This window comes from Chrysemys picta, chromosome 10, assembly GCF_011386835.1.
Source record: "Chrysemys picta bellii isolate R12L10 chromosome 10, ASM1138683v2, whole genome shotgun sequence".
NCBI classification, from domain to species: Eukaryota; Metazoa; Chordata; order Testudines; family Emydidae; genus Chrysemys; species Chrysemys picta.
The window spans coordinates 31,167,632-31,193,272 of record NC_088800.1 but is presented as its reverse complement, the minus strand read 5'-3'; the positions used below and the strand labels follow the sequence as shown (position 1 = coordinate 31,193,272).

The 25,641-nt window shown below is 43.9% G+C and overlaps 1 protein-coding gene across 14 annotated transcripts in view; it reads left to right on the top strand.

The window, feature by feature from the left end:
• OTUD7A (OTU deubiquitinase 7A) overlaps nt 1-25,641 on the top strand; it is a 280,943-nt gene that overhangs the window by 144,187 nt on the left and 111,115 nt on the right. The window contains exon 1 of one of the 14 annotated variants that reach the window (XM_065558331.1): nt 8,626-8,793. The exons of 12 other annotated variants lie outside the window; for them this stretch is intronic. In XM_065558331.1, the coding sequence (XP_065414403.1) occupies nt 8,700-8,793 (94 nt within the window). In that variant the 5' untranslated portion in view covers nt 8,626-8,699. Of the gene's footprint in view, nt 1-8,625; nt 8,794-12,988; nt 13,628-25,641 lie in introns of those variants that run through there. One more of the 14 variants, XM_065558333.1, reaches the window with a different exon arrangement.

Genomic DNA, 25,641 nt, shown 5'->3' with positions numbered 1-25,641 from the left:
GTGGTTTTCCTCCTGCTCAATGTTAGAATCAGGCATCATGAACATCTCCCCTGAATTCCTAGTTTAAAGTTCTTTTAATCAGTCGTGCCAACCTCCATCCCAGAAATCTATTTTCCTCTCAACTTGGGTGGAGCCCGCCCCAGGAGAACAGTCCCTGTGAATGCCTCCCAGTGATTGAACATCTCAAAGCCCTCCTTCTAGCAAAACAACCAGAGCCATCTGTTGGTCATCATAATCTTGTCTCACCTTCACTCTCCTCCATTAGGGACAGGTAGAATCCCACTGAAAATCACCTGAGCCTCCATTTCTTTAACCATCTTCCCCAGCATGCTGTAGTCAGCCTTGATGCAAGAATCTAGCTATATCATTTGTTCCCACGTGAAGGACAATCAGTGGATTCTTTTCAGCTCCCATTTGGATCCTCTTCAGGTCCACATCCCATATCTTAGCTCCTGGCAGACAGCACACCCTACTGTTCTCAGCGTCAGCTCTAGTGACAGGCCTGTCCATTCTTGTTAGTAGGTAGTCCTGAGTCATGTAGCTCTGCCTCTTCCTAGTGTTGGTGCAATTCTGCTAGTCCTCTTGTCTCTTGTTCTGTCTTGCAATCTTCTGCAAGTCATCCTGTATCCTCCTGGGGCTCTGACCTCTGAATATCTCCATTGGCCCTCCCTGTCTTCTTACAGGACTAGCCACTCTTCTCTTCTTCTTTACCGTCCCTCCTTCAGTTACAGCCTGCTGTGCCCCTTCTTCTTTTTCCAACTCAGCACACCTGTTCCTGAGCTCTGTTTCTCCTTCACTAACAGGTCTTTTCCTCTCCCTGGTTCTTGTAGTCACATGCTTCCACTGGGCACTTTCCTCAACCAGCAGTGTACTCAGAGTTCTCCAGTCCAGCTTGCATCTGAGAGTCTTGAGTTTTCCCTTCAGCCTCCTGGACATTTGCTTGAATCCCTTCAAAACTCAACCACAGTTTTTACATGCATCTCTAAACCTCGCATCTTCTCTTCCATCTGCTCTATCTGGAGGCACTTCATACAAATGAAGCACTTTTCAAGTACCTGCTCTAGGATAACGTATGTGCTGCAGCTTACACATCCAGTCCTCTTCATTGTCTCTTCCGTTACTTGGGTCACTATCATTGTTGCCTTTGTATATACTCTGCTAAATGGAAAAGTTTACCACCAAGGCCAATCTACATCAACTACATCCCTCATAAATGCAGATCTCAAACATACTGTAGTAGCTACTATCATCAAAGACACATGGAGTGGCCATGAGTTCCCTTAGGGTCCATCTCAGCTAACCGCCTTCCAATTTAGGGATGCTCAGTTTTGTCCCATACTATGGTAGCTAGATTCCTGAGGGGGCTTGTCAGAGTTTATCCCCCAGTCAAACAATTGACACCTTCTTCAGATTTAAATATTGTTCTAATGGGCTTGACTACAGTCTTCAGAAGTTCATAGAGCCTTGTCATCCTGTCTAGATAGGATTAGCCCTTTAAGATATCCCCTAGATTATATGTAACTTTCATACAGAGGGTCAAAGCTTAATATGTTTTGACCCAGAGAATTTCTAATTGGATTATTAGGCATAGCAGACTATATGCTATGAATTAGCTAAAATAGACTCACCAGTAAGAGTCACAGACCACTCCACTAGAGCTCAGACAGCCTTGAGAGTTTCTTTGAGGAATGTGCCCATAGTAGAGAGGTGTTGGGCAGGTACATGGAGTTCTATATAAGACTTTACACAGCATTACTCCATTGTAGAAGCATCATAATCCGATGCTCATTTTGGCAGGGTTATTTTACAGTCATTATTTAGTTGAACTCCTAGCACCCAACTCCATCACTGCTTGTGAGTCACCATCAGTGGAATGTATATGGTAAAAAACACTCAAAGAACTTACTTACCTTTCAGTAACTGTGGTTGTTTCAGATGTTTTGTCCATATTCCACAACCTTCCCTGCTTCTCCCCTACTACAGAGTCCCATAACATCCAAATTCTGTATTGATGAAGGAATAGAGAGATGATTGGGGTCATCCCACTTTATGGAGGCATGAGGACACTCAGGGCACAGGCACAGCCCCAATGATCACCGCTGGGTTAAAGAGTCCAAATTCAAATACATAGGGTACATGTGCACCATCAGTGTAATGTATATATGGACAACACATCTAAAGAACCATAATTACTGTAAGGTAAATAACTGTTTTTTCTTTGAAAGGAACGAGTAGTAGTCATTGGTCCAGACCCCAAACTAGATCAGATATGCAGGCATATTTTTACACCTCCCTGTAACATTATGAAAGAATTGTGACTAAATCATAAACTACTGTAGATACTTAGAGAGCTCTATACATCTATATCAATATGATTTTGTTCTGTCCTTTACAGCAATCCATTTGAAATCAACAAATTGTATTCCACATTGACAGAAATATTAATGATCAAATATATGAAGGTGTATTTTCACCAGAAAAAAATGTTTTCTATTCTAGGAGAGTTAATTTTCTGAGGAGGAGCCTCTGACTTGAGCTGATTTAAGTTTTTGTCTTAGAAACCTGTAAGGTGGTCTCACAGTCCCAAAAACAGACCATACGTAGGTGTTGTAGCATCCCTATTAACCCCAGTAGTATCGCTTTGATAAATGTATATGCTGCTTTGAGCAATTACTGTCTCCTGCTCCTACCCACCTGAAATGTTAATAGATTTGCCATGCAATTTCCAAGTTATGTTTTTCATCTCTACTTCTACTGCTGAGCGAATAATTCACAGTGAAGAACTTATGCAATGAACTTACCTCTCCTCACAGACTTTGTGAGGGCAGATGGCAGATTTCTCTCCTTTCTGTATAATTTGAACTTCGTCCACAAATATATTAATCACGAATAATCGTACGATTAAAAAAAACTAATCATGATTAAAAACAATAATGATTAATTGCGCTATTAAACAGTAATAGAATGCCATTTATTTAAATATTTTGATGTTTTCTACATTTTCAAATATTGATTTCAATTATAACACAAAATACAACGTGTACAGTGCTCACTTTATATTTATTTTGAATTCCAAATATTTGCACTGTAAAAAAGAAAAGAAATGGTATTTTTCAATTCACCTAATACACGTACTGTAATTCAATCTCTTTATCATGAAAGTTGAACATACAAATGTACAAAAAATAACTGCATTCAAAAATAAATGGAAAACTTTTGAGTCCACTCAGTCTTATTTCTCGTTCAGCCAATCGCTCAGACAAACAAGTTTGTTTACATTTTCAGGAGATAGTGCTGCCCACTTCTTGTTCACAATGTCACCTGAAAGTGAGAACAGATGTTCGCATGGCACTGTTGTAACCGGCGTCACAAGATATTTACATGACATATGCGCTAAAGATTCATATGTTTCTTCATGCTTCAACCACCATTCCAGAGGACATGCATCCATGCTGATGACGGGTTCTGCTCGATAACAATCCAAAGTAATGCAGACCAACGCATGTTCATTTTCATCATCTGAGTCAGATGCCACTAGCAGAAGGTTGATTTTCTTTTTTGGTGGTTTGGTTTCTGTAGAAGAAAAACAAGTTTGTTTGCATTTACGGGACATAATGCTGCCCACTTCCTATTTACAATGTCACCAGAAAGTGAGAACAGGCATTCTCATGAAACTTTTGTAGCCAGCATTGCAAGGTAGTTATGTGCCAGATATGTTAAACATTCGTAAGCCCCTTCATGCTTCGGCCACCACTCCAGAGGAAATGCTTTCAGGCTGACGACGCTCATTAAAAAAAAATGCGTTAAGTAAATTTGTGACTGAACTTCTTGTGGGAGAATTGTATGTCTCCGGCTCTATTTTACCCATTTGGCCATATATTTCATGTTATAGCAGTCTCGGATGATGACTCAGTACATGTCCATTTTAAGAACACTTTCACTGCAGATTTGACAAAACGCAAAGAAGGTACCAATGTGAGATTTCTAAAGATAGCTACAGCACTCGACCCAAGGTTTAAGAAACTGAAGTGCTTTCCAAAATCTGAGAGGGATGAGGTGTGGCGCATGCTTTCAGAAGTCTTAAAAGAGCAATATTCCGATGCAGAAACTACAGAAGTAGGACTGAGTGGACTTGTAGGCTCTAAAGTTTTGCATTGTTTTGTTTTTGCATGCAGTTATGTAACACAAATGTAGATTTTTTTTTTTAAGTTGCACTTTCACGATAAAGAGAGTGCACTACAGTACTTGTATGAGGTAAATTGAAAAATACTGTTTCTTTTGTTTATCATTTTTACAGTGCACATATTTGTAATAAAAAATAATAATATAAAGTGAGCAGTGTTCACTTTGTATTCTGTGCTGAAATCAATATATTTGAAAATGTAGAAAAACATCCAAAATATTTAATAAATTTCAATTGATATTCTATTGAACAATGTGATTAAAACAGTGATTAATCACGATTAACTCAAAAAATTAGTTGCGTGAGTTAACTGCAATTAATCGACAGCCCTAATTTATTGATTTATTGACAATTGATTTCCTAGAGTATTTAACTGAGCGATATTCTGTTGCGCTCACAGATTTAATGATTGAACTTTTAAAAAATCCGGTTATAAAAGCACAATAGCAGTGCACATAATCTTCCAGTTGCTCTTAATCTATGGCTAGGCTATGAGCAAGGGGGGTGATTTTTTTGGTTCACGTATAGAAATCTAGCTCTCATTGAATGAGTGCGAGTATAAATAGCAGCGCAGCCGGCATAGCAGGGGTAGTGACAGTGGAGGCATGGCTGAGCTTCCTGAAACCACTGGGTTTCCTTTACCCAAAAGGAAAGATGAGCCTGGCAGTTACCAACCTGGGAATCTAACTCCTATCCCTAGGTACCTATTACAACAAATATTAAGATAAAAATAAATAAATAAATTGCCATACTAGGTAACTGTCTTTCTGCCCCCCCAGTCTTTTATGCCCGGTACAGTACCAGCGGTACTACAGATTTGTACTGTGCTTGATCAGCCTCCTTATTCAATGTATGGGATACATTCAGAGAGTTGGAATTCTCAGTATGTAGATGACATACTCTCTCTGTTATCCAGCTGGAGACAGGGATCCCAGTGTCTCTCCCAGGATGTGATTAGGTGCTGCACCTCTTGCAGGGCTGGCTCCAGGCACCAGCCCACCAAGCATGTGCTTGGGGTGGCGCCTGGAGGGGGGCGGCGCGGCGGGGCACTCTGGCCCGAAAGCGGGGCCGCGACTGGGCTTGCCACCGTCCCCGCAGCGCTCTGGCCGGTCGGGGAGAGTAGGGCCCCGGCCGGGCTCGCCGCCCTCCTCCCAGCGCTCTGGCCGCCGGGGAGAGCGGAGAGCCCCGGCTGGGCTCGCCGCCCTCCCCTCGGCGCTCCGGATGGTCAGGGATTGCGGGCCCGCGGCCGGGCTCGGCGCCCTCCCCTGCCACGCTGACGGCGGGGGGGGGGGCGGCCCTGACCTCTTGAGGCCACGCACAGAAGTCTCAGCAAAGTGGAGGAGGAGGTGGACTTTAAAGTTGCTGTAAACCACTATCTGCACTCTCCTGATTCTGCACTGCTTTGCAGGTTGGAGCAGCCACCGACACAATTTAGACAGCCCTGGAGACCTGTCTGTTATAGCAGCTTCCCTCAGTTGCCCTATTGTTACCTGGGGTTCTTTCAACCCAAAGCTCTTGGTAACTTTTACTCTGTGTGAGGAGATGTCAGGAAATAAATCAGGGGAGACACAGCTGTCCAAACGATAGATGGCTGGCACAAACAGGACAACATGAGTGCTTTCACTTAAAGCTAAACTGTACTTAATCTCAAGAAGTTACACATGTTCGCAACAGGTTAGTAAAACACCCCCAACCCTCGATAATTACCGAAGCAGAGTGTGGCTCTCGAGAGGCACAGCGGCTGCCAGTGGGGAATGCTACCTTGAATCCCCCTAGATCAATTTGCCTAGGCCCCACCCCAAAATGCCCCTCCCACTCTTACACTTCCCCCATGTTAGGCCATAGGGGTCCTTAGTGTTGGAAGGCAGACTTACAGGTGCCTGTTCTTCATGGCCTTTTGTATCTTCACAGATGAATTCTTTGCTAGTTGTTTTCCTTGACAATTTGTTGATGTGTCAGCATTTGATTCAAAATACAACGTCACGTCTGTTGGCTGAAACCAAAGTAGGAGCATGATGGACCTTCCTTATGCTGTCTGCCATCCATTTTAAAATGCTATTTGGGTCTTTTAAAGTCTATTTTCCCCCTGTTCCTTGTAGCATGTATCCTTTATTACAGCTCACACCCTGGGATTTTCCGCACATGATTGTTAAAATTCTGAGGGTAAGTCAAAATTTCTAGGCTCAATTTTGCTAATATGTTACTGCCATCATACCACCTGGTGGCGTTATCCTGACAGATACCGTATGTTTGGTAGCCTCCATGCAGGTTGTTAGTTAGATAAGACCTTTGAGAATCAGCAGCATACAGGTACTGTTGCTGATTCAGTAAGTGACTCTCCTCCCTATGGCCTGGTACTGAACTAGTTCCCCACCTACAAAGAGCCCCTGGCTATTTTCTGTTCTATCTCTAGGTTTAAGAGCAGATTAGAAGTGGTTCATTATCCCTGTTTCCTCTTCAGTATAACATAGGCTTTGCTATCTTGCACTGTAGTCTCACTCTTCCTATTTTTAACCTTGTAACATTTAATTTCAATAATGCAATAATTAAAAATACTAATTAAATCTGCTGTTATTAGCAATTATGACAATTAAAGGACCAGGTGGGAGGAAAAAAACTAGTTTAAAGTTTTATTTTGATTTTCTGTCTTCAGCATCCTTGCAGTCAAACACCTATTTACATTTTGTTTTTGCAATTAGCTCCCTGATTAGCTCAATGAACTTAAATAGGCATGTGATTACAAAACCAGGCTCTGACTTGAGCCATTTGTTGTAAGTAATAATTAATGAAAGCACAAAATGGTCAACTCTCATATTCATGGTAAATTGTCGTGTCTAACTGTAAATGTTCTAAAGTTACATGCCATCCTACAGTGGTGCCAATTAAGATATTTCTTGATTGGGTGGAGGAGGAATTCTGGTCCCCACCCCTCCAGCAAAAGGGGCCTTCCATTCTCCCTCAGCAGGGGAGTCATCCCTGTCTCTTACCCACACAGCATATGAGCTGGTGTCGCCAGGAGTTGCGTTCTCTGCAGACTGCCCTGCACTCTGCTGTACAGGAACAGACTTCAGGTCACAGCACCACTCATTGAAATGTGGTCAGTGATGGGCGATTGGGTCAAATTTTAGTGGCATTGCAACAGTGCACCCAGAGTGATGCAGATCACTCCAGCAGCAACCATGCTAATTTAGTACGGGATTACTACATTGTAATTGCAATTGTATCTGTGTTTCCTCCTTAAGATCCAATAAGAGCACCGGTTTTAGGTTCTCGGCTCCTTAATTATCACCTCTCTTGGGGAGAGACCTTTGTCTCTTTCCCTCCTGTCTAGAGTATTTCCAGGCTGCACAGGTCCCTGCCTATGCTGTGAATTTCCCAACAATGCAGACTGCCTCAGTAGGTCTATTTTGCCTTCCTTCCTCAAAGGCTCTAAACAGCGTAGTTGTCACATTTAAGTTACCACATAGTTATTTCTAAGCAAGCACGTTTGTTCTTAAGGTAAAAGCACTACCGATAAAACATTAAAAATAATAAAAAAAAACTGTGCACATGATGATAAGCTTACCAGAGATCAGCCAAACTCAACCAATGGCTCAGGTGCTCAGTCCCTCAAACTGCACACAGGGTTTTTCCTGTGGTTACAAATTCATAACTCTTATTGAGCATGTATCTTCAAGAATTTTTTTAATCTGCAACTTTCTGAACATACTGTGCGTTTTAATGTTCCTTGCTTTTTAACTTCCTAACAACTGCATATCCACTTTTGGGATGGGACAATTTCTGTAATTGCATGAGGTAGCTGAGACTGTGAGAAAAGCCCCCCTGCAAGTGATCGTGAAAAATGAACACAAATTATGTAGTCTTTTTGGTCTGTGCATCCAGCAAACTAGTGTCTCCCATTCAGGATTTTACCCACCTCTGCAGTGATAGAAGCAGGTGTCCATCCCCCCCGTCACTCTCTCCACCCCGAATATGCCTGCATCATGCTTGAGCAATAACTGAGTGAGCAGCTTCATAGGCATGCACACGTGGTGTGCCGGGTGTGCCCAGCAGGGGTGGGCAAATGGCTCCACTCCCCGGCGCAGCAAGCCGCGGGGTCCACACTCCCAGGCTGGAGCGCCCAGCCGAGCGCAGCAAGCTGCCAGCCCCTCCCCCGCCTTCCTCCCTCCCCTGGAGCCATGCCGCTCTCGGTGGGCTGGGGCTCTGCGAGGAGTCAGACCCCCCAATCCCCATGAGCCATGTTGCTGTGCACGCAGCGCTCTGGGGCCCGGGGCTGCGCACTCCCGCAGGGCAGCGTTTGGCTCTGCAGGGAGTCAGACACGTTCCCCCGTGCCCTGGAGCCATGCTGCCGCGCGCAGCGCTCTGGGGGCTGGGGCTGCGTGCTCCCGCGGGGCAGCATTTGGCTCCACGGTGAGGCAGACATGCTCGCCCTCCCCTGGAGCCATGTCGCCACTGCGCGCAGCGCTCTCGGTGGGCTGGGGCTCTGCGGAGAGTCAGACACGCCCCCCCATGAGCCATGCTGCCGCGCATGCAACGCTCTGGGGGCTGGGGCTGTGCACTCCTGCAGGGCAGCGTTTGGCTCTGCCGGAGGCTAGGAGCCTCCTCTCATGGTAAGGGGTCTGGGGCCAGGGGGTTGGATAAGGGATGGGGGCAGTCAGGGGACAGGGTGGGTTAGGGGCGGGGGTCTCTGGAGGGGGCAGTCGGAGGAGCAGGGGGGATTGGATGGGGCGGGGGGTGGATAGGGGTCAGGGCAGTCAGGGGACAGGGAGCAAGGAGGGTCCTGGGGGGCAATTTGTGGGGGGGTGTCTCTGGACGGGGTGGTCAGGGGATAAGGAGCTGGGGGGGGGCGTTGGATGAGTCAGGAGTTCTGGGGGTCCTGTGTAGGGGCAGGGAGCGATTGGATAGGCGTGGGAGTCCCAGGGGTCTGTCTGGGGGAGGGTGTGTGGATAAGGGTCGGGGCAGTCAGGGGACAGGTAGGGGGTAGGGTCCTAGGGGGGCAGTCAGGGGACAAGGAGCAGGGAGGCTTAGGTGGGTGGTGGAGTCCTGGGGGGGGGCAGTTAGGGGCAGGGGTCCCAAGAGCGGGTAGTCAAGGGACAAGGAGCAGGGGGGGTTGGTGGTTTTGAGTGGGGGAAGTCAGGGGGTGGGAAGTAGGAGGGAGTGGATGGGGGCGGGAGTAGGGCAGGGGCGGGGCTAGGGCGGGGCTCCCTGGGTTCACACCCTAATGAAATGGGCTGTGCACGCCTATGAGCAGCTTGCTTCCAACCCTGCCAAAATGCTTGGTCAGCAAAATAACTGAACTATTAAAAAGGAAGCAGGGAACCTTTTAAGTACAATTCTATGGGCTCTGCTACATCCAAGACACTTTCAAATGTTCCTTTTAAGTATATGAGACTCCGGGGACCAATAGCACTTTCCATCTTTACATGTAATCTTGCTTTATCTATTTGCGGGGTAAAGGGAAAAAACATCATAAAGCAAGATCTTTGGATGAAACACAGAGTGTGTCAGCTTTCAGGAGTTCAGTGAACATCTATCAAGCCTTGCTTTCCAAGAATCCTGGTATCCTGGAGGAAGTCAAAAACATCAGTTTCTTGGAACCTGGCTCAATGGTCAAAGAAATGATCTTTTTCACATTCATGATTAAGGGTACGTCTTCACTACCCGCCATATCGGCGGGAAGCAATCGATTTATCTGGGATCGATATACCGCGTCTCGTTAAGACGCGATATATCGATCCCCGAACGCGCTCACCATCGACTCCGGAACTCCACCAGAGCGAGTGGCGGTAGCTCAGTCGACGGGGGAGCCGCGGCCGTCGATTCCGCGCCATGTGGACCCCAGGTAATTCGATCTAAGATACTTCAACTTCAGCTACGCTATTCATGTAGCTGAAGTTGCGTATCTTAGATCGATTCCTCCCCCCCCCCCCCCCCCCCAGTGTAGACCAGCCCAAAAAGACAAAGCAGCAACAGGACAACGATGGTATTCCTAAGCAAATAAGGCATTCAAACCTATTTCTTGCCTGTACCAAAAACTAATTCAGATCCTAAGTTGGAAAGTCTGATCACCTGCTATTTCAGCAAATTACCGAGAGTGAATGTGACTGCTGGCTGGCTCTACAACTAGCATCTGATTCCAGGGGAATGAGAACTGGATCCAACATTATTCATTGTATTGGTTCAGGATCACATATACCGAGAGTGGGCCACTTTCTGTCAACGGAAAAATACCCAGGAGACTGACTGGATAAAGTCATCTCTCTTCCCCCCCAAAATCAAAATTATTTAATCAACAAGCCTCAACACAGGGAATTCCCTACCTCCACACTATCCCGTGGAAGTGGCCTACCAAATAATTCCCAACAAGACAAGGGACTCATTGGCCATTGGGATAGCAGAAGTATCTGAAAGCAGAATGTGGCCCTCTATATCTTTTTCTAACATTAACAATATTATTTTAAATTAAAGTCATATCTGGAAATGAATTTTTGAACTCTGGGAGCCCCTCTAGCTAATTTTCCTTTTCTTCATATACATCCAAAATGTGTTCCTTCAGTCATTTTCTCTGTTTCATTTACATTTCTCCATATCATTACCCTTTATCTGTTCAGGAATTTACTAACCCCAAGGAAACTGAGTATATTACCTTTATAGAAAGATAATCAAATGATGCCTAATTAGGGAACAACTCAGGCAAATTGGTACCTTGCTCATTCTGTATTATGGCAACAGAGTTTTTCATATAAAAAGCATTAAAAATCCCTGTACTTCCATGTGAGTCAACCTTTCAAAGAAGCTGAAACCAGGCAAGACTCCCCAGGCAAGAACTTCATTCAATACATAGTTCCTCTCTGACCACAAAGAAATGATACAGTATATTAAGCCAACACCATAGACATCAATGATCTCACTTGATAGGTTATCCTCTTCTGATGGTGCTTTTTACTGTATAATTCTACAAATCATTGTTTCAACTCCACACCGTTCATACTCATTTTTCTCACTCTGTTTATTGTGAGCCTCTTGATTGTTGGAGATACTAAACTGAGACCTATTTCTTGTAAATTTTTCTCATAGCCTGACATTTGCTATTCTGAAGGGCTCAGCTCTTAAGTATACATTGTCTTATATATAGATATAATTTTCAATAACATAAGTTTAATAGCCAATGTCTTCTGCGGTAGGAGGGAAGGAACATCCACTGGAGAATTTGCCATGTATGCACAGCCTAGTTATAATAGCAGAATCACTTATAAAAAAGACTTCAATCCAATCCAATCCAATGGATGAGGGGGAAATCGTAAGAGTGAGCCTCTAGGTTGGTAAATGCACAAAGATGATGAATGTGGAAAAAATGGGCATTGAACGATATTAGGCATTTATTTTCCACTTCCAGTCAGAAGAGAAATGAGTAATCTAAAACATTAGTCATAACTCTCCAATGAAAAAATAATACTCCCTTCCCCCATAGCATGATTTTTAGTTGGTGAAAGTAGCTTACAACATTTGCATGATTTTATAGTATGAATTTGCACTGTCAACATTCTGTATTTATAGAAGTGCTCTTAAATCTTTGACAATAATTGTAAACAAACACTTAAGGATGCCCAGAAGTTTCAGCTTGAATAACACCTGCTGAAGTGAAATGCATCATTACTTGTAGACATATTTTCATACAGTATCATCAGTGTAACAAACAATGGCACTTTTCTACATGTTAATAAACGAGTTTCTCTGGGCCTCCATTTTAGCCCTTATGTGGATGAGTTTTCTGTTTTTCAGAACCTTTCAAGTCCAACTATTCTTTGCTGCTATTTCTTTTACTTGCTCTAATTTACTTGAATTGGCACATTATAAATCATCAAAGTCAAACTGAACTTTGTGAGATTTTTAGCATTTTGTTTTCCACTAACTCATTGCTTCCATGTAGCTAATTAGAAGTTTAAGACATGCAAGTACCATTGTTGCTGCTTTGTTTTCCAAATAGTAAGAGAATGGGCTCTCGGGGGGCTGGCAAATTCATAAGGGTTTAGGTTTGAGGGAACGAGGCTAACAGGAGCCTATAGACTTCAGACAGCCAGACACATAAGATTTGTTGTTCTCCTATGCTGTTCAGAATTTGTTGAGTGCCATGTAAAAATATTTTTACATGGCACTCATGTCCTATGTTCTAACAACATTTTCATAGGCTCTGTTTTATGCTATCAATTCTACAGTTGCTTATTGGGTGGATTTGTAGTTTTACCTCCATTGGATTCCATTGCTCTAATAAGCATAGCATGCAGTGTAATTGTAGTCATGTCTGTGCCAGGGCATTAGAGAGACAAAATGGGTGAAGTAAAATCAGCTTTATATATGAGGTTATAAAAATTAGACTGCAAGCACTTCAATCAAGTCTTCATGTGTGTCTGAAAAATAATTGGCACAATGGCGCCCTGATCCTGACTGGGGTCTTTGAGCCTTTTCCTAATAATAATCATATCTTTTATTGGACCAACTGCTGTTGATGAGACAGACAAGCTTTCAAGCCACACAGAGCTCTTCTTGAAAGCTTGTCTCTCTCACCAACAGAAGTTGGTCCAATAAAAGATATTACCTCATCCATCTGGTCTGTCTAAAAAACATTTATTATTGTACTCCTCCTTCTTTAATATTTTGGTGATTTCTAGTCACAAGTTTCAAGTTGAACTGGATATGACAAAAATATGAGCTGCTCACACTAAAATGAATCTTCAGTTATCCCTACATTATTGCTGCTATCATTATTATTATTATTAGGACATAACTCAAAGGCCCAGTCAGGATCAGGGCCCCATTGTGCCAATTATTTTAGGGGTCCACAAGAAGACATAGTCCTTGTCTGAAGTGCTTACAGTCTAATTTTTATGTAAAGGTCAAGTGCAAAGGGCAAACAAAAATTGGGGTTTTACCCTGGGATGGGGTGGACTAGCCCCAAAGGCCCCCTGCTGGAGGCCTCAGGGCTCTGCCACACCCACCCCAGGAAAGGAACAGAGGAGAGGTCCTCCAAGCAGGCTAGAGTGGCTGCAGGGGAAGCAGTCAATAAGGGCCCAGAAGGGCCATATAAAAGGAGCTGCAGCACAGAGCAGTGGTTGGTTGCTGTTTGGAGCTGGAGAAGAAAGCACTGTGGTCCTGGGTGGAAAAGTAGAAGGACTATGGACAGCTAAGTAAGCTGGCAGGGATCAGGGGAGTGAGAAGCTCCTGGCTGGCTACTAGGACTGAGCCAAAGACAGTTTGCTAGCAGGGACCGGAGGAGCAATGAAGGAGTTCCTGGCAGTCTGCGGGGACTGAGAAGGAACTGAGCCCAGGGAGGGCCACAGGAAGATGGTGTCTCCAAGGAGGAAGTCCTGGGGATTCCACCCCTACCAGGGTTGTACTGATTTAAAGACTGCAGACACACCCAACCAGAGGGGGTACTCATGAGAGGTGGGTGCCAACCCCATTACGTACCCCTTTTCCTTTTTTATAATGTCTAAAAAGGTTGGCAGCCTCTTAAAAAAAGGGGGTGGGAGTTGCTGAAAAATCAGTATTGTCTAGTCATATCTGCTTGTCTGGGTTAATTGGAGTCATACACATGAAGATTGTGAGCTGTCTCATTCCTTAATTAAAGAGTCCAGTATGTTGAATCTTTACTAAAGACTCTTTTTTCTCAAGGGTGTTTATGTCCCTGAGTTATAAGTAGGACAAAAACAAACAATTATAGTTTTAAACAGTCAGAATAAAAATCACTTTGTCTTCATCAGATTTCACTTGTATGATATTTCTGATGTCACAATAGAGCAATTCTCCAGACATCTGTAGGATCTTTTGGGAATAACAAGATGGACCTGACCTGATTTCTAAACAACCAAGGGAATTAAAAACAACCAATGGAGATTAAATATAAAACTGAACTTTAAAACCTCCTTTATACAACATTCAGGTCACCTTTTAAAACTACAACTTCCATCATGGTGCAAAAAAAAAAATACACCCACTATGAAAGGGGTACTATTTATACAAAGAATAATAAATACAAAAACATGGAAATGCTTCAGGCTTAAGGAGGAGGCAAATATTTAATTGACCACAGCAGTTGGCAGCCTCTGAAGGAAGCTTTATTGTTGTTTTTCTTTGGTGGAAAAAAGATGGTGAAATTTAGAGCCTGGATCCTGCAAAGTGCTGGCTTCAAAGGGTGTTGAAGGCACCTAGCAACTTGCAGGAGTCACTCAGCACTTTGCAATATTGAGCTCTTATGCCCAACCTCTCCCTAAGCCTCACTTAGTTTCTCAGGGATGAGCAGGAAGAACTGCCTTTGCTTATAGTCACAATAAAAATATAGTTCAGCATAAAATTATAAATATTAAATTAGAAGTTAAATATGAATGAGAGAGATCAAGTCATGCATACCTTAGATTAAAGGGACAGCTCATTTATGTTTGACATCTTGGCAAAACAGTTTTAAAAGCAGTGCATGGCTAGTGAACTTGTGTATCCCTGCCAAGTTCAGGATCAGGATTAGTGTACATGCTGTGTTCGTGTCAGCTGGAGGAATCAATGCAGTCTTCCTGCACCCAGCTCTTCTGAAAGACTTCCTAAAAATTTCATCTTCATGAACCAGTGCTTGTTCTACAAGGGCCTGATCCAAAGCCCACTCAAGTTGGTGGAAGGACTCCCCTTGACTTCAGTGGGCTTTGGATCAGGTCCCTCAATGCCTGGCTTGATAGATCTGTGTGAAAAATGGATCCTTCCCTTTTTTCTCATTCTCCATCCAATGTTGAATTCTTATAGCTCAGTAGCAGAGCATGGGAAGGATTTCTTTTTCTATCAGATAATCTAAGGAGTTGCATTGCCTTGGTGTGCCAGGTGTTAGAATTTTTGTGTAATACACAACATTTGGCATAAGCCATTTAAGAAAATAATTGATTTGTCAAATCAATTTGTACCTTGATGGTTTACACTGATTTCAGAGCAGAAACGTGGCAGTGGGTGTGGATATGCTTAGAGACCATTAGAACAGCGGCTCCCATCTCAACAGGAGGTCAGCCAGCCCTTTCAGGGGGCCACCGAGCCCTGTGGCTGAAACCCAGTGCCCTGAGCCCCAGCACTGAAGCCGGTGCTGTCCTCCTTCCCTGCCCTCCGCCCAACAAGGAGGAGTGCGGGGCAGCTGAAGCTAGTGCCCCGCCTCCCCAAGTCCCCGAAGCCAGGAGCGATGTGGGGCTGAAGCTGGGAGCCTCACCCCCTCTCTCCAAAGCTTGGAGCCGCACTGGGAGCCCCCCCCCAACCTGTACACAGCCCCTAGCTACTCACTGCCTGCACCCTGAGCTAGCCCCGTGCCCACACTCAGCTCCTAGCTACCCCCTGCACGCACACAGCTCCTAGCTACCCCCTGCCTGCACATAGTCCCTAGCTACCCCATCCCTGCACCCTCAGTAGTTTTCACACTTTTTGAACTGAGTCCACCCTTTGAGTTATATTTTTTTGGTTGCATCTCCCCACAGCCCAGGCAGGCTGGGTGGCCTCCTGAGTGAGTCGGGGTGGAGGTGGCGCCTCCTCCCTGGACCCTGCTGTGCAGAGCAGGCTCAAGCCCCGCCAGCCTTTGCCCCCCACAACAAAATAGATGTAAAACTATGCCTATGCCCAACGGTCCCCCCTGGCCCAGAACTCCTTTCGCCCGCCCCCCAGGCCCTGGCATTCTTATAGCATGTTGAGGGGGGCCTCAGCAAGAAAAAGGTTGAGAACTCCTGAATTAGAAAATCAATTAGTAAAACAGTCAAAACTGGTTGGATTCATGTCACATTCTAGGATGCAATTCAGACCAGTGAGAGGTGGTGTCACCACCTGCCCTGTAACCCTGGATGCCTTAAATGCTCTGCTGCTATAGCTGTCTGGACACTCCCAGCCAGCACACCAGCATGCACATAGTGTCTGTGTGTTTAGAAACCCTGGTTCAGCAACTCTGACTCCAGCAGCCTCCTTTTTACACCACAGCCACACTCTGGTCTCCACCAGCCTAGGTTACAGTAGAAGGGAGGAATGTTATGCCTGTGATAATGGCTGTCAAGCTTGCTAAGCTGTTATAGCTGCTCAGTGTTTCTGTTCTTGGAGCTCCAGTGCTATAAGCATTAGCAGAGAGCTTAGCCTGCTAATTCAACAGACCTGGTGTTACTCAGAGGGAAAGACGACAGACATGGTTCGGAGAGAAAGGCACTCAGGTTTATGGCCTTCAAAACCCAGTCCTAATGACTCTCACAACTTGCACAAGTACATTAATAAACGAGTGCTCCATGGCAGGGAATGGCTCAGTCAGCAGTAGGAGGCTCTGCTGTCCCCTCAGACACAAAAAGGGTTAAGTCAAGGTACTCTGACATCTATGATGAGATAACTGGCTCTGTGGATATGGGGAAAGTAGTGGACATGATATATCTTGACTTCAGCAAAGCTTTTGATATGGTCTCCCACAGTATTCTTGCCAGCAAGTTAAAGTATGGATTGGATGAATGGACTATAAGGTGGATAGAAAGCTGGCTAGATTGTCGGGCTCAATGGGTAGTGATTAATGGCTTGATATCTAGTTGGCAGCCGGTATCAAGCGGAGTGCCCCAGGGATTGGAACTGGGGGCGGTTTTGTTCAACATCTTCATTATGATCTGGATGATGGGATGTATTGCACCCTCAACAAGTTCACGGATGACACTAAGCTGGGGGGAGAGGTAGATATGCTGGAGGGTAGGGATAGTGTCCAGAGTGACCTAGACAAATTGTAGGATTGGGCCAAAAGAAATCTGATGAGGTTCAACAAGGACAAGTGCAGAGTCCTGCACTTAGGACGGAAGAATCCCATGCACTGCCACAGTCTGGGGACCAACTAGCTAAGCGGCAGTTATGCAGAAAAGGACCTGGGGATTACGGTGGATGAGAAGCTGGATATGAGTCAGCAGTGTGCCCTTGTTGCCAAGAAGGCAAACGGCATATTGGTTGGCATTAGTAGGAGCATTGCCAGCAGATCGAGGGAAGTGATTATTCCCCTCTATTCAGCACTGGTGAGGCATTGTGTCCAGCTTTGGGACCCCCACTACAGAAAGGATGTGGACAAATTGGAGAGAGTCCAGCAGAGGGCAATGAAAATGATTAGTGGGTTGGGACACATGACTTACGAGGAGAGGCTGAGGGAACTGGGCTTATTTAGTCTGCAGAAGAGAAGAGTGAGGGGGGATTTGATAGCAGCCTTCAACTACCTGAAGGGGGTTTCCAAAGAGGATGGAGCTAGGCTGTTCTCAGTGGTGGCAGATGACAGAAGAAGGAGCAATGGTCTCAAGTTGCAGTGGGGGAGGTCTAGGATGGATATTAGGAAAAACTATTTCACTATGAGGATGGTGAAGCACTGGAATGGGTTATCTATAGAAGTGGTGGAATCTCCATCCATTGAGGTTTTTAAGGCCCAGCTTGACAAAGCCCTGGCTCAGATAATTTAGTTGGGGTTGGCCCTGCTTTGAGCAGGGGGTTGGATTAGATGACCTCCTGAGGTCTCGTCCAACCCTAATCTTCTTCTATGATTTATAGACTGAGACAAACAACTGGGATAAACCACTTACGTACCACCTTATGTTTCTTGACATCTGTTTGTTACCTCCTTTTGTATCTTATTCCTAATATCTCAGACAAACATCCCTATTCATTACTTTGTCCAGCGATCTTACTTTGTACTAGATTGGGGTGTATCTGTACTAGGCTTTTGAAATATATTTATGTAAATATCTAGTGACTAGTACTTTTTAGGAGGGTCCATGTTTTAGCAATATTAACAGCAACTTTGCCAAATTTATGTACCAGACAGTGAACTTGTAAGCATCTGCTTTAATACATGACCTAATTTTGCTTCATGGCCTCTGATTGAGGCCTCAGGTCTTGCACCAGGCCCAGTGCTCCAGGCTCTCTCTATCTACTAAAGTTACTACTAGCCAAATGATCCCAACACAATCTCAGTCCCAAATTTCCCCAAACCATCTGCCCTGATGTGTCCAACCCTCTTCTGGAACACTCAGAGAAGTAATAAAATCCATTGTTGCTTTAAAAAGACAAAAACACAGTAGTTTGTTGCAGTTAATCACTTCAATTCAAACACAGCACTGGGTTGGTTTACTGTAAAAACATGTAACAATTGTATTAACAAAAGGACATAAGTTAAGTGATACCAAGTAGAAGGAATAATATTAGAAAGGGTTACAAACAAACAAAAGTAAAAATATGCTTTCTAATGGTGATGACCTAACTTCAATAATTTATGATCTTTGTTCAAGATTGTTGAGAAAACTATCTTCTGTTCCCAGAGATTTCAACCCGCTTGGCTGAAGGATCAATCTTCCTCAGCTGGCAAGAGCTCTTATGGCCCCTGGTGTCTGTCTAGTGATGTAAGCCAAGATGTTTTCTTCTCTTTCCTTATATTGTCCCAAACTCACTGTTTTGTTTCCACACACAGAATAACTTCATGCTGTTCTTCCCTTCCTGTGGACTTCCCATCCCCGTGCTGATTCATATGTAAATGAGGCTGCCATTGGTTTTGGTCACACATTGCTTAATTTCACTGGAGACAAGTAGATAGCTGCCTTCCCTCCTGTCTGGGAGAAAAACTGTCTCTCTTCGTGTGTTCACAGATTTTAAAGCATAATGTCAGTGATTATTCATGATTCCTCATACAATGGTATTAATCACCAATAAATCATTAGCTGTCATAAAAGACCTTATTCGATACACTTTTATAATGCAGTAGTATTGTATGTAATCAGTTCATTCAACTACTCATCATTAGAGCATCAGACCTTCTATTTTTATAGTCCTGTAAACCATTGAAAGTTCTTCTCCTTCTGCGAAGAGATGCCATGCGGTCTAGTGAAGACTTTTTGCTGATTTCTCCCCATCTGGTGATAGTTGAATTGTTACCTCCACCCCTTGTTAGCTTGATGGCTTTGTTTACCTTTTGTATAAATGCACCTTCATTGTCTGTCTGACCAGACTGGTCAGCCAAGCAAATACACATTCCATTGTCTAGGGCAGGCTGGGCTTATGCGTTACTTGCCCAACACATTTTAAGAACATAATTCTAGTACACGTCCATAACTCTTTGAACACATCCTGTACATATATCATGCAAGAATATTAATGATCTGTGAGTTATTTGTTTTCCATGACACCTTTTAAATACAGATTATGACAACAGTGTTAGGTGTAGTGACTATGTCAGGCCTGACGAGCCACTGACACAGAGTACTGAAGACAAATGGGCCTCAGTGTCACAGTTACTATGAAGCAAAATGCAAATAAAAAGTAAGCACGTGATTCATTGAAGGTGAGGCGATAGACCTGGGATGAGGTGCATTATCATGATACTGACTTCCCATGTATCCAGTAGAAGCTGGATGCTTTATGAAATTCGCATACTTGGGGACAAATTCCCCACTGGCTTAATTTGGAGCTGCATTCACTTATAGCAGTAGTGAAGTTATCCCTTGGACTCTAAAGTATTGATGACAGCTCTAAGCACACCTACAAGAGTCTTTTGGAGCCTCACCAGCTACTCTTTAAAGGAGATTGTAATTTTTTTCCTTAAATGAAAGTGTTTTGTTGCCAGTCACTGCTGGGTGCAGATTAACATAATCCATGTTTAGATTCATGAAGGAGCTCTCCTGACAGTAAAAAAAAAAAACAATAATTAAAAACAAAACCCCAGCATTTAAAAAGATATATTTTAAATGAAAAGAGCATGTTGATCTGCAAAAACAGATGACACAGTGCTTTTCTGCTAAGCCATCTGTCCATGTAACATTTCATCAGCTGCTTAAATAATTGTCATCCACCTGCGACTTGGTATATAGCTTAATCAAGATATGTTCTGTTCACCCCCAATATAATCCACTAAGAGATTGGATTTTAGATTTCTAATTCTGAAAATGCATGCAATCAAGTGGATTACCCAGCAGAAACTCATCACAGATGCAGTTAGTTGGTGTTTTCTTCAAAGAACAGTGTGTCTAAGTAGAATTAAAAAACAAGGTAGCATAAGTAATAAAAAGGAGAAACACAGCCCCCCACACCCGGCCAGAGCTTGAGAACAGTCCTATGACCCAAAGTGTGAAAACTTGACTTCCTGGGGCAGTCTCTTCTCTCAAACAGCCATGTCGTGGTCCTCATAATAGACATCAATGCAAGGGGAGAAGGAAGCTGAACTGAAGCAGGGCCGGCTCCAGCATTTCTGCCGCCCCAAGCAAAAAAAAAGCCGCAATCGGCGGCAGCAGTTCAGCGACAGGTCCTTCGCTCCTACAGGGAGTGAGGGACTTGCCGCCCCCGAATTGCCGCAGGTGCTGCCCCTCTCCCTTGGCCGCCCCAAGCACCTGCTTGTTAAGCTGGTGCCTGGAGCCGACCCTGAACTGAAGTAAACTCCTTGTTCTATAGGGACCAGAAAGATCCCCTGCACCTTGCCAGTGCAAATTTGAGTGACTTTCTATTAATTCATTCTAATAGAATTTTCACAGAACAGTAGTGATATTGAACTGATTTTTTTAACTTGAAAATCATGGAGTGAAAATAAATCTTACTTTTAAACTTAGGCTCTGATTTTAACTCCATTTTACATCTAAACATTATGCCAAGAATACAGCTGATATAGAATCTCTCGTCTTATACATATGAATGTTTTTGTTAATATATGCACACCAATGGGAAGAAATGATGGCATTTAAACTGAACTTGGGCATTGCTTTATTTATTGGCAGCTAGTTAGTAAAGAGAGAAACTGGCAATTTCTGACTTGTCTATCCTTTAAAAGAGTGTCAAGCATTTTTTGCCATACTGATGTAAATGATGCATTGGCTCAATGGAACGAAATGAGAGGCATTTTGCAGTGATGAAAACTAATAATCTATCAACAACCTTGAGAGCCAGACACTAAATACTTGTCATTTCTCTGAATACTTTCCTGGCATTAGGTAGCTTTTCCCATATAACGCCTAGATTCAATAAATACTCTCATGCTGTAAAATAGCTTTTAGAATGATCAGTGCAAGCAATAAACATAAGAAACAACACAACTCTTGCTGTGGAAAGGACATTTTTGGCCATTTATTTTTTCTTTTTTTCTTTTTCTTTTTTTGTTTATAACCCTGCTATATTACTATAATCATTTTAAATATCATCTGGACGAAATATTGGGTTTACAAAATCTCCCTTACAATATTGTAAAGGTATAATGTGAGATCTCTTCTCCTTACGACATCATCAATTAAATCAACTCAACAAAAGCAGCATTAATATAAAGAATAAAGGGGCAGAAATATGCTATAAAGCAGGATAGTACTTGAAGTGATAAAAGAGAAGAGAAAACATTCCAGGTTCCTATCAACACAAGGGGAATCTATCTCCTACCCTAAAAATGTAATGGAGGAAACAATCACAGACACTAGTGATTTCACTAACTGCCACCCAGTGCCTAACCTCCCTTTTCTAAACAATCTCAGGGAGGGCAAAAATCCCAAATGGTAGTCAGAGAGTGAATGGAAGTGCCCTGAAATGGCTCACATCCTACAGTGAATTAGAAGGATAATTCAAGGTCTGAGAAACATCACCTACAATGAGAGACTAAAGGAGTGCAATTTATTTAATTTATCAAAGAGCAGGGCCGGCTCTAGGATTTTTGCCGCCCCAAGCGAAAACAATTTTGGCCGCTCCCCCCCCCCCCTGTTTTTTTCTTACCCCACCCCCGGCTCCGCCTCAACTCCGCCCTTCCCCAAATCCCCAGCCCTGCCTCCTCCCCCCAGGCTCTCAAGCCTAGGAGGGAGGGAGGGAGAGGGAGAAGCAGCGCGTGCGCCGCGGCCACTCAGGGTCTCCCCCTCCCTCTCAGGCTCTCAAACCTGGGAGGGAGGGGGAGATCCCGAGTGGTCGCGGCGCGCGAAACAGCTGATTCACGCGCCGCTGCTCCCCCTCCCTCCCAGGCTCTCAAACCTGGGAGGGAGGGGGAGATCCCGAGCGGCCGCGGTGCGCGAATCAGCTGTTTCGCGCCCCACAGCCGCTCGGGGTCTCCCCCTCCCTCCCAGGCTTTCAAACCTGGGAGGGAGGGGGAGATCCCGAGCGGCCGTGGCGCGCGAAACAGCTGATTCGCACACCGCTGCTCCCCCTCCCTCCCAGGTTCTCAATCCCGAGCAGCCGCGGCGCGCGAATCAGCCCCCTCCCTTCTGGGTTTGAGAGCCTGGGAGGGAGGGCGAGCAGCGGCGCGCAAGCCGCAGCAGCGGAGGTGAGTTAGGGCAGCCGGGGCACATTTTTAGGAGCGGCATGGCCTGCGCCAGAATGCCGCCCCTAAAAATGTGCTGCCCCAAGCACCAGCTTGTTTTGCTGGTGCCTAGAGCCGGCCCTGTCAAAGAGAAAGTTAAGAGGTGATTTGATCACGGTGTATATTTACTTAGATGCGGAAGATATCTGATACTAAAGGCTCTTTAGTCTAGCGGACAAAGGCATAATAAGCTCTACTGGCTGGAAGTTAATGTCTTCAAAGTTCAAACTGGAAACATGGCACACATTTTAAAAGTGAGGGTAATTAACCATGGGCATTACGAAAGGTGTGGGAAATACTCCATCACTTGGAACCTTTAAAATAAGGCTTGAATGCCTTTCATTAAAAGGTGCTTTAGTTAAGACAAAGTTCTTGGGCTAGAATCACTGGGTGAATTCAATGCTCTGTGATATTCTGGTGGTCAGAGAAAATGATCATAATGTACCTTCTTGTCTTAAGTCTGTGAATACTGAACTCATATGGTAAGTTCTGGGCAACTGTTCCTCAACCCACAGAATCTCACAAAGCACAGTCCTCCCTCACATATTAATCAACATCAACAAGGTCTTCAGAGAGCTATTGACACTAACAGCTGAAGTACCAGTAGTTCAAAGACAACATTCAGCTCTACAACATCATCTGTAAAGAACACCAGGCCTTATCTTTCTCAATGCCTTGCATCTGGATGGAGAGCAGCTGGCTAAGGCTAGAAACAGGCAGGACTAAGGTGATGCTGATAGGAGGGAAGAACTCCAAAGAACTTCTCTCTCCTGTAACATCCCCCACTACCGAGGGCATTTGCCTTCGGTCAAATCAATCAATGGCCAAGTCATTTTACCTAGGAATGAAGTCACCCTGAAAAACCTCAACTGGTACAAAACATTGTTTAGCAACAGAGATTGCCATGGACCCTTCACCCTGGTGCACTGCATTCCTGCACTGGCTCTGCAATGAATACAGAGTCCAGTTCACAGTCCTTACCTTAATATTAGCAACTATTCATGGGATTGTTCTTTTCTATCTGAGGGTTTGCCTCTTGTCCTCTGTGACTGCCCATAACAGCTAAATTCTCCTGGCATCCAGCTGGTGACTTAGAAGAAGATTCATGGGTGCAGGAGACAGAACTCTTACAGCTGGACCTAGGCTATGAAACTTTCTCAGGCCTCAGTAGGACTCGCCATGTTCAGAAAAAAAAGTAAAATTCAATTATTTGTCTTGACTTTCCTTTTATACATATGCAGTTCCTCTTACATACATGCAGGCATATACACACGCAACATCCAACAATCTGATCACATAACTTACTCCTACCTGCTTGGCAAGTAGATTGATATTATTTTGTTTTTAATTCTAGGAAGGTGCTCAAAATCTAAGGTGATGGCTGACACAAGAACCTTTATAGTCATTCAGGTTCCAGGGGCAGCTATTTAACTATTTTTAAAGCTATACTATATGGCTTGCCAAACATAATTCTGAAGGCATTCTGGATGGATAGCTAGCTGGTGACCCATAAATTTCTGTGGTTGTACCTTCTTTTAGGTGGGCTTGTCATTCTTAAAGGGGAGAATTTGATGAACCAAAAGTTTTCTGCCCAAAATGCCTGTGTCTGTTTTATTGATTAGTTATTGAGCTACATTGTAGACTCATTTAAAGTGTTCGGTCAGTTTAATAGGCTAGAACAATGTGTTCCCCTCCTAAGAGCATGCTGCGGTTTTACAGGTATTTATGGGGACAGTTGTCATTCAGTGGATTTCTTAATATACAGAGTGACATCACATGTTGGTTTCTCACAGGAAATGTTCCTAGTATACGTTTTGCAGGAATTAATGTTTGCGATGGTGAAGAACAGTGGTGAGTTTTTCTGACAGCAGGACCATTACTGATATTGCTGGGGAAGAGCTGAGGGGGCTTGTTTGCTTTTTGCAATGATTTATTTCTGGCAGCTTGACATGGTTGTCGTGATTTATTGTAACACACACTGGAAGTGTAAGATTTTACAATAATGTTTTTCACAAACAAAAATATGGACCAAAGAGTTTAATAACTAAGGGTCAAATCAACAGCATGTAGCTTGTGGACTCTAATGCACTGGTGGGGGTGGGGAAGGGGAAAGGGTGGGGTTGTGTTTCCTCTCCCTATAGTGTATCTTTTTAAAATAATCTCAGACTCACATGGTTTTGTTTTTTCCAGAATTCTTTGTTAGGTCACGAGAATATGTGAAACATTTCCTACAGCGACAGTATTCGCATAATAATTATCTAAATTCTAGCTCTCTTAGGCCCCAGACCTGCAATGAGCTCCGTGCAAGCCGATCCTTTGGCCCTCGAAAGCCCCATTGACTTTAGGGGGCTCTGCAGGAGGATGCTCACTCTGAACTCATTGCAGAATTGGGAGCTAAGCACTCATCTATTAAATACACAAATATAAACAAAGACAAAAATATTTAAACACAGATTCTTTCATTCCCTGCTCCCCCTTCCCAAAATGGAGGATGGATTGGCCCCACTCATTGCTGTCCAGTTTGAACGATGCCTTTCAAAGAACTGTGAAATGCTAAGGTAGCATGTGTTTTACCTCCAGGATTGTCCTGGAGTCTCCAGGAATTAAAGATTAATCCTTAATTAAAGATTATATCTCGTGATGAAATCTCTAGGAATTCATCCAAAAGTTGGCAACCCTAGTTTTGCCTTTTGTGCTAACTCTAATTAGAGAACAAACTAAAAAGCAAATTGTGCCAATTTTAATTGTATTGCTATATTGCCTCCTCCCACCCCACCCCAAAAAATGTTCTCTTTGTATAAGGATTGTTTTTCAACATGACAATCTCTTCCTCTGACCTTTTTGTTCCTTGTAGGCCTGAAAAACCTTTTGGCTTAGCCTCTTGTTCGATGTCCTTTTCTCTTTATGCTTCTATGTGTATTATTTTTATACTCTTACACACTTCATTCTGTAATCAGTTCCTAGCTGTCTTCTCTATGTGATGTGTAGCACTTCACATATGCTTCTTTATTGCTTTTTTGAAACTTCATGTTCATTCATATTGGGTCTCTTTATGACCACCTGTGGTAAATAGTACTCACTCAATTAGTGCAGACAGTATAATACTGTAATTTGTTGTTAAATAATTTCTTCTCACCCCTCT